This window comes from Corvus brachyrhynchos, unplaced genomic scaffold, assembly GCF_000691975.1.
Source record: "Corvus brachyrhynchos isolate BGI_N302 unplaced genomic scaffold, ASM69197v1 scaffold407, whole genome shotgun sequence".
Lineage (NCBI taxonomy): Eukaryota > Metazoa > Chordata > Aves > Passeriformes > Corvidae > Corvus > Corvus brachyrhynchos.
In genome coordinates, this window is record NW_008239056.1 from 228,437 (window position 1) to 240,272 (window position 11,836).

The 11,836-nt window shown below is 44.6% G+C and overlaps 1 protein-coding gene across 2 annotated transcripts in view; it reads left to right on the forward strand.

Moving 5' to 3' along the window:
• Positions 1 to 10,454, forward strand: part of STXBP4 (syntaxin binding protein 4) — an 80,708-nt gene extending 70,254 nt beyond the window's left edge. Inside the window, exons 22-23 of one of the 2 annotated variants that reach the window (XR_001863599.1) lie at positions 8,593 to 8,753; positions 9,858 to 10,454. Coding sequence is in view for 1 of the 2 variants with exons in the window: in XM_017739178.1 (XP_017594667.1) it covers positions 8,593 to 8,608 (16 nt within the window). In the remaining variant the exon portion in view is untranslated. Of the gene's footprint in view, positions 1 to 8,592 lie in introns of both variants that reach the window. The other variant, XM_017739178.1, reaches the window with a different exon arrangement.
• Positions 10,455 to 11,836: the final 1,382 nt, after the last annotated feature.

The window sequence follows — 11,836 nt, forward strand, 5'->3', positions numbered from 1 at the left end:
CTGATGTTTTCATTTTCACTCCAAAGGCTGGTAATGCATCCCTGTTCCTTTCCCACCCCACTGTTCCAGAGAGCAGCAGGAGCAGGGGGCTCTCTGGGGACAGGGGAGATCTCAGGCCCTGGCTGAGCTGCACATTTTAATCTCCAGACTGAGCCACTGGGGACCCATCATTAGGGACTGTAATTAGTCACCGTGGGGGTTACATGTTCCAAGCCAAAGACAACTGCTCATCACTGATGGCATGGCATGAGCAGGAGTCGAGAGGCCCAGTAAGAACCTGCCTGGCACATTCAGACCGTATTACTCCTCCAATTAAATGCAGAAGTGTTGTAAATAATAAAGATTCAGAGGATCAGGAAATAGGACCTAACTGTCAAAATATGGCTGTCTTGTTACTTGGCTAATTCAAAGATGCAACCAAAAGGAATCATTCTGGTATTAACTGAAAATGTGTAAATGCAGTTAATTACTCTTTTCTCTGCTCATCTTTGGGAATGCAGTCCAGTCTCTTGAGCCTAAATTCTCCATGAATGTGCTTAACCCATTCTGGCTGTAGATGCTGAAGCAGCACAGTCCTGCATGCTCTGCTGTTTCAAATAACCACTTAGAGTCCTGCAGAGAATGATACAAAAGCCAAAAATGAAATCAATAGTAAATGTTCACTAACAGGAAAAGTCCTGCGGCTGGCTGAGGATAATAAGAGTGTTTTACTGCTGTGGTCAGAGGTTGTTGGGTACAAAACCCTGAAGTCTGTTTCAGACCAGGTTTGTTATTGTTGCCTGTCCTGATGTTTTGGATACACAATTTAACCCACTTACAGGAAACTGGAGGAAAAGGCCTTGGTAGTTTCACCACATTCATAAAAATGCACGTTCTCATTTATAAGAAAACTCAGTAGCTAGCATAACTGAAGTTTTGAACAGCACCAGTGGGTGCTCCCAGGGGGCTGTTCTGGGCCAGGGACACTCACCTGGAGCACGGGGGGAATTAGCAATTCAGCTTCTGATGTTGCTGAGGGAAATTACAGCTCTCCAGGTAAGGAGAAGGATTGATTTTTTTTTTTTTTTTTTTTGTTTTTTTTTTTTTTTGCTATAGCCAAAAGGGAAAGGCAAGCCAAGGGCTCTGGGGCTGGAGTGAGGACAGGGGCACCCTGCCAGGGGCATCACCACCTCCCTGAGCTCGGGAGCTGGATCCTAGGGAGTGTTACCAGGGGAGTGCTTCCTTGCTCTTTTAGCTCATTGTAGTGGAAAGCCCTCAATCCAAAAAACCCGTGTGCTCTGCAAAGGCACCAACAAGCTCCAGCTGCAGGCAGGGGGGTGAACCAGCAGAGACGTGCAGAGCAGGCTGTAATTCCTAGCCAAAGCTGCAGCTCAGCCTCCTCCCTCTGTGCCCACTGCATCCAGAAATTGTTCTTGGCTCCATCCATCTACAGCTTTCCTGCCCTACCCAGTTCTGATCATGATCTCTCCCCTGGAGGAGCGCAGTGCTCAGCTGCCTCTCTCTGTCACTACCACATTTCCAAGGGACGGACTGCAGCTCTGACAGCTCCCAAGTGGGTAAATTGAGTTTGCAGTAATCCCAAATACCTGAGATAAGAAGCACAGCTGTTCCGTGGAGGCTGAGGGCTTTAGAAGCAGGGAGGCACAGGGACTCGGATGGATGTACGTGCCTCATGTCATGTGTCTCTGCCAGGGCTGGAGCCTAATTGGATTTCACAAATGTGACTTCTGCACCTCTTGATCACAAAACCAAATCAAACCTCAAGAAGTTTTGAATAAATCCATACCTGAAAGTTTGCCTAAAAAAAAAAAAAAGACTCATTCCAGCTCCTCCTCTGCCTCAGCAAGGGAGCAAAATGAAAATTTCAGAACTATTGCTTTAAAACAAGAAGAGAAGCAAAGCACAGCCAGCAGATCTGAATTCCTGGGTGCACTGAATAAAATCAGTCATGTGATAATGAAGGGATTTTCTAGAACACCTTTTAGGCATACAGTTTCTGCATTAAATCTATGCAGATGTCCCTAGAACATCTGCTTCTATAAAATGGGAGTAACAACCACTTTTTTACAATGCACTGATAGGTACAGATAAAAGCCTGGTAATTGCTAGCAGGGACTACTGCCTAACCAGAGATTTTCTTCAAAGTTAACCTGCCAAGATTTTTAAGACTATTGCACATGATAGCCCTGTGCCGGTTCACACAATTTTGGGGGGTGGAGTACGTGTTAAAATTGTAGATAACTGGGATTCAAACAGATTCCAGCCTCCCTTGAAGGCAGATCAGACGCGGCTGATGCCTGGAGCCGCGGGAGCAGAGGGAGCAGAGCAAATCCACAGATTTGCTGTTAATGTGACCTAAAATCAGTGGAGCTGCTTTAGCACGTGGGTGCCATGGGCTGCTCTGCTTCCCTTCAGGGAGACACCGAAACACCTGCTAAAACCCTGGGTAGCCCCGAAAGAGAGGAGCCATTTATAGGCTCTGCCCGGGAAGATGCACAGCTCTGCAGCAACACCGTCCTGGCTGCTTTTCATCTCCTCCCTCTCTGCCTATGTTTATTCATGAGTCAGGGTGCAGGGAAGATGAAAAGGCTGCTGGCAGACTTCTCCCCGGAGTCTCCACTTGAAATGGTACCACATTTCCAGGGAAGCCTCACTTGTGCTCACAACAAGGCTGATCCTCATGGGAATGCCATCATTCCTCTGCAGCTCTCAAGGCAGGCAAACATCTTTATCATCCAAACACTGAGGCACAAGAAGTCACTAAACCTCACCTGCTTTGGTGAGATCCAGAGCTGGAATGAGATTTTACTGCTCTTGAAAATCACAATATTTTGATGGATTTGCCCGGTGCCAGGCTGTCCCTCTGGTCTTTACAGAGGCACTTGAACAGCTGTAAAACAGCACCTGAAACCCGGGGGACTGCTGGCACACAGGGCTCGAGCAGAGCAAGTTCTGCTACAGAAAACCCAGCTGAGATCTTTCTTTGTAAAAGGGAATAGCAGCTAGTGGAACAGAAAAAAGAAAGCCATGCCTGAATGAAAGGAAAGTGACATTAAGGAGGACTTCTGAGTCAGAATAGCTCCTGCCATTCTCTGTCACAGCCTCACTCTGTGAGCAGGGATAGCCAGGGACAGGCTGCCAGGGTGCTCAATTCTTGTAGGCAAAGTCCTCTGCCTGGAGCACCTGCAACCTGGAATAAAAATCAGTCTGATTTTTGTAATTTTGAGGGGAAGTGTTAAAAATACTAAAAAGAAATCACATCTCCTGTTAACTATTATAAAACTGGAAAGCCTAAGGTTTTTTTTAGTTGATTTCAAACTCCCATCAGTGCTGTTGGTGCTGCTGCTGTATCACAAAGGGGTCTCTGCTGAAAAGTTTGTTCTCTAAACAAAGCAAAACCACAGCATTTTATGTCTGCAACTGCAGTGTGTGTTAGTTACAGGATCCTCTCCCATGAACTCATGCATGTTTTACTTCTTATTCAAATTTACAAGCACACTCAGATGACAGCAAATCCTGTGTTTATAATAAAGCCAGTGTTCTCTTTCCAGAAAAGCCAGTTGTATGGACCACCATGGACCCTCTTCTGACCCTTTTGCCAGAAGTATGACATTTCCACAGATTTCTTTGAATTCAAACCCAGTCTCTATGGCAGGGAGCTGTAGCAGCTGCAAAGTTTCAACAGTGAGAGTGAATTGTTCTAGTAGAGATTACTCAAGAGCTACTAATCTTAGCATAATAAAGCCTTTGAATGACTTCCAAAGGACCTCAGTGCAACTCTTAAGTAAATCAGTCTCACCTACTCACAACACAGAGCAATCAAGGTGTTTTCTTGCAGGAGAGCATCTCACAGTCTCCCTGGCCCAGGCTGGACCCGCAGCAGCAGTGTTCATCACCTGCTCCGAGGGGCTGAGGGTGGCTCAGCTCTCAACAGCCACCAGCACCTGTCAGGATCAAACCCCCCAAATCCAGCCGGGATCTAAGCAGTTCGGTTTTCCTATGAGGAACAATTGTGAGAGGGTTTGTGCAGAAATCTGCAGTAACTGAGGTCGATGCTGACGCTGTTACTGAGCAGACACTGCCGAGCAGCCTCTGAGCAGCTCAGTGACACAGCTTGAGAGACAAGAGAACGTTACTGTGACGTTCAGTGAAATCTAATGTACTGCTGTAAGACTTCTTACTGGAAACAAGTACCTGGCTGCTGTGTATAAGAGGTTTGCAACCTGTCGGTGTCATAACAGACCTTGTTACCTTACAGATATAAGAAATCACACAGTTAACTCTGGCAAATACTCACCTGGCATACAGGTGTTACCCTCTTAAGATCCCCCTACCTGATCCTACAGGAAACGGACAAAGAGAGAGACAACACTGATGAAAACTCAGTGACTTGTCCAGGGTCATGCAGCAAGTGGTGGCAGGGACCGGAGAGCTGAGGTCACCAGCCTGGTGCTTCTACCCCTGCACTGAACTGTCTCAATAAGTGAAGGCTCCAGATCAAGTGTAAAGGTTTAAATTATAAGAAAATTTTATTCTTCAAAAACAGTAGTAAAAAAATGGTTTCCAACTTTTTTATCTCCTGCTCAAAAAAATAAAAATAATAAGACAATATGAGCTTCTCTCAGAAAGGACAGGTTTTCCAGGAAAGAATTTACATAACAGAATAGTAGACAAGTCAGTTAGACAATGATCGAGATAAAGTAATGATGCTGGATGTCTGAGCAAAGTATCAGAGAAATGTTCCGAAAATCTGGTCTAAAAGTCTGCAGCAGATGACGTTTTGTTTCTGTTGCATGGAGGATTCTTGGCCATGGAGGCATTGCCCTGCCCGATGGCTCCAGGACAAAGAGGAAGGAGTTCCCCAAAGAGAAAAACAATCCCCGAGTTGTACAAGCACAAATGCAGAGTATTGTGAGAGGCTGATTGTGCTGAATGGAGCCAGCGGATGGGACTCTGTATCCATGGTACCTGAGGAGGTGACTCATGGCACCGCTATAAATACGAACTTGCCTGCAAGGAGCACACTTGAGTAAAATCTGCATTTGTACTGCGTTTGCACAACAAACTTGAGACTCCACTTCTCCCGGCGTTACCAGTGCATCCCTCAGGATGAGATACTGGTGTGGAACAGGAGAGACCCCACAGTGCCCCTGCTCTGCCTCCCCTTGTCCCAGGTGGTGGCACTCAGGGACATCGCACCCCGGCAGCGGCAGCACATCCCGGGCTGAAGGAGGGATCATGCCATGCCATGAGGGCACCAAAGCAGGGAGGGAACATGGCTGGGTACAACTGCAAGAGCTCAGCTTACAGTAATTCAAAATGTTTGATTCACTCAGGAACAAGCCACTGACACGGGCAGTGCCATCGGCTATTAAGAACAGAGTGATGGCACAGGAGGAAAAGGTGGCTGCAAATGGGATAGCTATTAAACAGCTACACGCCACCTCATTTGGGTCTCTCCTGGGAAGGAAGAACACGGCACTAGACCATCTGAAAGTTCCTAGAAGGAATCGCAGCCCTCGTAAAGACATCAGGCAGAGCTCTGCTGGCAGCCTGGAATTCGCATCAGCAAATAGTTTTGGATGTTTGCGCTTGTGGAGACTGCAACTTGCCTGCCTAGTCAAAAAGGGGGAAAGGGAAAAAGGAAAAAAGGCAGCCTCTCCAAACTGAGAGAAGTGCCATTTGCTTCGGAGCAGGGGAGCCCCGTGCCCCCGGCGCGAATGCAAAGCCGTCCGTGGGTTTCAGACCACGCTGCTCCCCCGGCCACGGAAACGAGGGTGGAGTCGCCCTCCCGCTCCTCCTCCGGCTGAGTGGTGATGGATGTGAGTGAATCAGAGGGGAAAGGGAGCTGCCTTCACGGCTGCTCTGCAGTCAGAGGTCTTTAAGAGATAGAAATAGGACTTTTAAAAAATATTTTACCGAATTCTTAATGATTTTTAGGAGGTACAAATAACTCTCTCATTACAAGAACCTTCTTCGCTCCACATGTTTAAATATCCCCTGGCTCAGGGAAGGTGGGAAAAAAGTAAGAAAGCTGATTCGGTTCAACAATTTGAAAAACACTTTGAAAAAAATGATAGACAAGCACTCCCTCTCCATTCAGGGTCACAAACCAGATTAACTCTCTGCTCTTGATGCCTTGAGAACTCCGGTAGTTTTTCACAGGTGTTATTGTATGGCTTGAGATTCTGATATAATGGAAAGATAATCAAATTGGAATCCCATTAATATGTACCTTTTGTAAGATTAGCAATTTCACAGTCTATTAATTTTTTCCTAGCTGAGTTTAAATGTGTAACAGCACTTGATTTAACAGAGCTGCATGGGCAGACAGTATTCCAACATTGTGAACATCTGTTCTGAGTTACCAAAATTCCAGCTGAAAACCAAATATTTTCCCTATAAATCAACCCAAACATTATCCTGAGTGTTGTAATAGATGCAAAATGATTCTGGCTCCCTCTGCCCTGTGGTTTGGCTCTTTCCTTAAACTTGATGTGGATATATTTATTTAAACACTTCAAGAAATACACATCTGAAATGGCTATTTAAGCTTCCTTGGAGTCTGTCTGATGTTGGTTCAACATTTATGGTCAGTTGACAGACTGCCTCATTAACTACAGATTCTATTAATTAGTGTAAGCTCTGGTTACAGCTTTGCAGATGAACCTGTTCTGGAGCAGCACTTAAAGTTCCACTCAAGTGTTCTGAACACTTCAGCCCAACAGCACAGAACTGATGACCCCAAGTTTGTGAGGGGGCAGAGTTTATTTTGGTGTTTATATTCATTCTGTTCTGGCCTGTTTCAGTGGGCTCTTTGCCCCCATTGTTACTGCTGCTGGTCATCTTTCATGAGTTAAATGAATCAGAAGAGGTATTGATTTATCTGGCATAAAGAAATGAGATTTGTTTACTAAACATGAAATTTGGAAAGAGGCTTTGCAAGACGGTTCCCAGTTAATGGTCTGAGTATGTGAATAAAAATGTTTACTTAGGCAGAAGCAGCAATTCCCTACTTTGAGGTGTTTAATTGCATTAAGCTTCATATGAACGACTGGGATTCAAGATTTTTTTTTTTTTTAGTTTATATGTAACAGCTCAGACAGACAAGGAGAGAACTGAATTGTGGTATCACAAATAACTACAAACTCCTGTATAGAGAAAAATCCTTTTGGTTCATCTGTCCTTGCACAAAATACCCTTTGGGGGCAGAAAGAAGGTTGCGCTTTGAGGATGACATTTTCGAGTTGTTAATCATTTTCTGTCTTAAATTGTTGGAGAAAAACAGTGTGTGTGGACTAAATATAACCCTGCCTTTAGTGCTGGTTGGGAAATGGGAGTCCCAGGCCAGTTCTCTCTCACAAACAATGGGAACACGTGGGCCAAATGGAGACAGGAGGATGGCAAAGGGAGCACTGTAGGACCCAGGAGTCTGTGTCAGTCAGTGGAAACTACACAGGGGGTTCAGCCATGAGAACCTGCACTATTCCCCTGCAGAGCTGCCAAAGTTATTATGAAGTTGAGGGCCACGTTTTCCAAAGGCAATTTGTTAATTAAGGCATAACAGTAAAAATACCAGAGAGCTGCAGATATGTAAACCTGCATAAAAATGTGCGTTTTGTTCAACCTTTCTATTTTTAAAGAGATCAGAACCCATTCTATATGCAGTAGGCTACATCCTTCTATGGCATTATACATTAGCTTTATATATTGTTAATTAGACCTAATTTAGGCCTTGAAAAATCTCATTAAAATTCTGATTAGTGCTGTTGGCAAGCAGCCATCTAAAAAATCTCTATTTCTTTCTTTGATAAGTTTGAAGCCACTATAACAAACAGTAAAAATAAGATCACAGCCTTCTTTCTCATGCCAATCAACATAATGTGTTCTCCAGGTCAAAGTCATTTAAGAAAAAATACAGGAGAAGGACATCTTTATTTCCCTGCATGGATGCTGTCAGGTGGCTATAGAAAATTATATGTTTATGCCCTTTGGCAGTTAAAAAAAAAACAAAGAAAAAACCCCAAACCCAAGAAACTTGTTATGAAAATGCCAGTTGTAAGCCTTCAAAACCAATTTATTCTGCAAGTCAATTAAATAAGGGGTTTTTTTAAAGGCTTTAAAAATTAATGGGAATAAAAATATTACAAAGTTGGTTTAATATTCAACCAGTTCTGTCTGATGTTTTCTGCATAACTTTCTGCCTGATGCTTTCCATACAGCTTGTAGTCTAAATGCCTGGCCAGGAAAACATACAGACAAGAATATCTTTAGTCCAAATACAGTCAATTATGCACCCACATTGCTGCAGATCAGAGAAGATAACTTTAAAAGAAATCATGGCATTAAAAAAAAAAAGTCAAAGGCAGAATAAAGCAACAAACAATAGCAGGGCTGCTCTGCTTCCTTGTGCCTGTGTATGTTGAGGGGTTGTTATGATACAGCTGCCAGCTATCATTGTATTCATCTCAGTTAACTTCAACATTTCGCTTTAATGCAGAAAAACTTCACAAAGCTGAGCGCTGCTTGAAATGGCAAACATGAGGTGTCTCTTTCAGTGTACCTTGTCTCTGTGCACATCTGTCCTCACAGGAGACACAAGCAATGAGCCTGAGCTTGCAGAGGAGCCACCAGGACTCTGCAGAGCTGCTGACTCCAGCAGAGGAGAGGCAGGAGGGCTCTGATCTGTCCCTGTCCCTCGGAGCACAGTCCCCAGTGTGCAGCTACTCTGTCTTGCGTTACCCTGGACACTGGTAAGACAAAGCATATATGATTATGGGAAATCACCTCCTTTTCCTTCTCATAAACACCCAGCCATGCCACTGAAACTCTGCTTTGGGATGCTCTCTATAAATAAAGCTGATTCTGGGTTGGAATATACATTTTTAAAAAATCCATAATGCGAATAAGAGAGGTGGTAATTTAGCAGAATGCCCTGGCTGGGGGTACCTGGGGTACCCAGGAAGGGCACTGTGGGCTGGCAGCACTGTCAGGAGTCTGCTCAGGTACTGCATGAAACTGAGAGTGCATTAAAAAAGAGGGGGGAAAGAACCCCCCCAGTCTCATCAACAAGATTTAATGAATCTAAACCTGCAGGACAAACAGCATACAGCTAGTAATGTGGATTTCTGCATTACTTGCTGCTGCTAAAATAATTCTTTCATAAGGAGACATAGCATGACTTTAATGCCTTTATGTTTAGAACCCTGATTTTTGTCTGTAGGAATTTTCCCAGTCTCCCACAGAAGGTCAGGCTTTCCTACCAAAGATAAGAAAGGTTTATCACATTTCTGGGTCCTTAATAATTTAAACCCATGGGATTAAAAACTGATCTGTGTTTCTGCATTTTGGTTTTTTAAGTAGGAAACCTGGGAGCAAGGTGGATGTCACAGAACTGATCACAGAAAGAAATCCCAAGCTTAGGGCAGCCTAGCAAGCCTGAAGCCCAGGGCAGCAGTCACTTCAGTGACTTTGAGAGAGCTCGTTGGAGAGCACGGGGTTTGCAGTATCGAGCTGTACAGATCCCGAGCTGATAAGCCTATGCATGCAGAATTCTTCAGGCTAAATTCTGCCTGACCTTCCCCAGCACCGTGCCTCCAGCAAGCTCTCTGAAAGCAGCCATTTGAAGTCAGAGAAATCTAGGTCATTGACTTCAATAGAAACTCTGATTAAGGAGGGGATGATGCTCAGCTCCTGCACCTTTCACTCTTCCCTTCTGCTGCAGCTCTCGCCGGGGATGGGCTGTTTTATTCTGTGCTCGTGGGTGCTCTTCTGTCTCCAGTAAAACCAATGCCAAATTCCAAAATCAAACAGCCTGAGCATGTAAGAACAGCTATTTCTAAACTGTCTTTTTGCAGCATGCAAGCCAAGAGTGAAAAAGGAAGAGGAATGGAGTACAGAGGAATAAATGGAAGGATCAAGTTGTTTTTCCCATTGGCACCAGCTGGGAGTTGTCCTTATTTAGGGGAAGGTCTGACTGCAAAACGGGCCAGCTACTCCCTTATCTCTCGTCTCAATCTAGTTCTGTCATCTGGCTGCTTACACCTACTGGGTCTAAATAATTTGCCAAGGCACCAAAGGCACAAGGTGCCTGGAAATGGCCTTGAGAGTCTGGTTAATGCTCTACAAGGGGAAGGTTGCTTTAAAAAGCAGAGCAGAGTATTTGTTCCAAAACTGTAGTCATCAGTGAGAGCCACACTTACTGAGTTCAAATCAGGTCAGCTGCCCAGGCAAGAACATGTATTTGATCTACCATGTCATGGTAAAGGCTGCCTGTAAACTTTGGCAGAGAAAATTATTAATCTTTCAACTCACAGCATATAAGCAATGACTAGTAATACCTATTTTTCTGCGAACTGGAATGCCTTTTGGAACCACCCCAGATTACTTAAGAGAAGTTCCTCTGCCATCACCCAAAAGCAGTTCCAAACCTGTCTCTCCCACATTCAATTAAAAAAAAGGCAGGGGCAGCTCATGGTTCATTCAACAGGCATTCTTAGTCTTGTGAGGAGCCACAGCAGCTCACTCGGCTGCACCCCACGGGGACAATAAACATCCATTTTTCAGTAATTCAGTGCTGTGGGTAGTGGCTTTCACTTGGAAAGCCAAGCGAGGGCTCTGGCCAGAACCTCTGTGGAGGCAAGGGAAGTGGGGGGCAGGCATTGCTCCTTGGTGTCTCTCGATCTTCTCTTCAAAAGCTGCTGCTTTTCAGCTCAGTTGGGTGTGGGTGTCTGAGCGTTCTCACGCAGATTTTCATGGCCCTCCACGTTCTGCGTCACATAGCTGGAAATGCACTGCCCTGCAAGGTCAGCCTGAGAACTTTGCACTGCTTTGGGATGAATCAGAACTAAAACAAAGGCTGAATCATGAGCCTCTTCAAATTCTCTCCTCTGCTTATTTGTTTTGTTGTTTTGTTTTGTTGGTTTTTTGGGGGTTTTTTTGTGCATCTCACTCAATCCTTTCATCCATTGTGTTGGCTCCCAAAGGGCTGAGGTGGAGATCCACTCAGTGGATGAACCAGTGGGTATTTAAGGTACTGTAAACCATTTGCTTTTTCAGTCTGTCCTGTGCCTTGACCCGAACACTTGTTCTGCATTATTTATCCTCTCCATCTTGCAGCTTGTTCTCTGCCCGCCTACTTTTGCAACTCTTTTTTCCAGACAGAACATATTTAACAGTGGAATGAAGTGACAGTACCATTTCAGCTGTGACCATACAGATACCTGACTAGAATCTTTGCTCAGGTTTGAGAGATTTCTCACACTGCACATACAGTACTGGCTCCCATTTAACCCTGAGAAAGAAAAGCCTGAATTCTTCAGACCAGTCTATATTTAAATACACACAGAGTTCTAGATCACAAGCTGGCTGTACAATACCTGTCTCCCAGCACGGGAGTGGGTGTCTCTCCATCTATCAGTAACCATATTTCTGCTGAGCCATGATTACTGCATCGTCTTCCTGCCCCACTTCTATCCATGTTTATGGAGAAAATACAAGTAGGTCCCTTGGAATATACTAGTCAGTTGGATCCCTTAAAAAACCACTTTCACTCCAGCTTTCTGAATGAGGGAAAAAACCTGCAGTCATGTTTCCATGAAATATTTCAGAACAGAATTCCCAATTTGCATTACAGGCTATGCCAAGGCAATGGGTAGGAGAATGGGAACTGCTGCAAAACAGTGGAGAAAATGCATCTCATGAACCGTGCTGGAGGTTTTTACCTAAAACCTGCAGTCCCTCCTTTTTAAACGCATTTAAAATAACTTGGAGCGGGCGGGGGGGGGAGTTTTATTGAGTTTTCAGCGAAGAGGCACGAACAGATTCAGACCTAAGG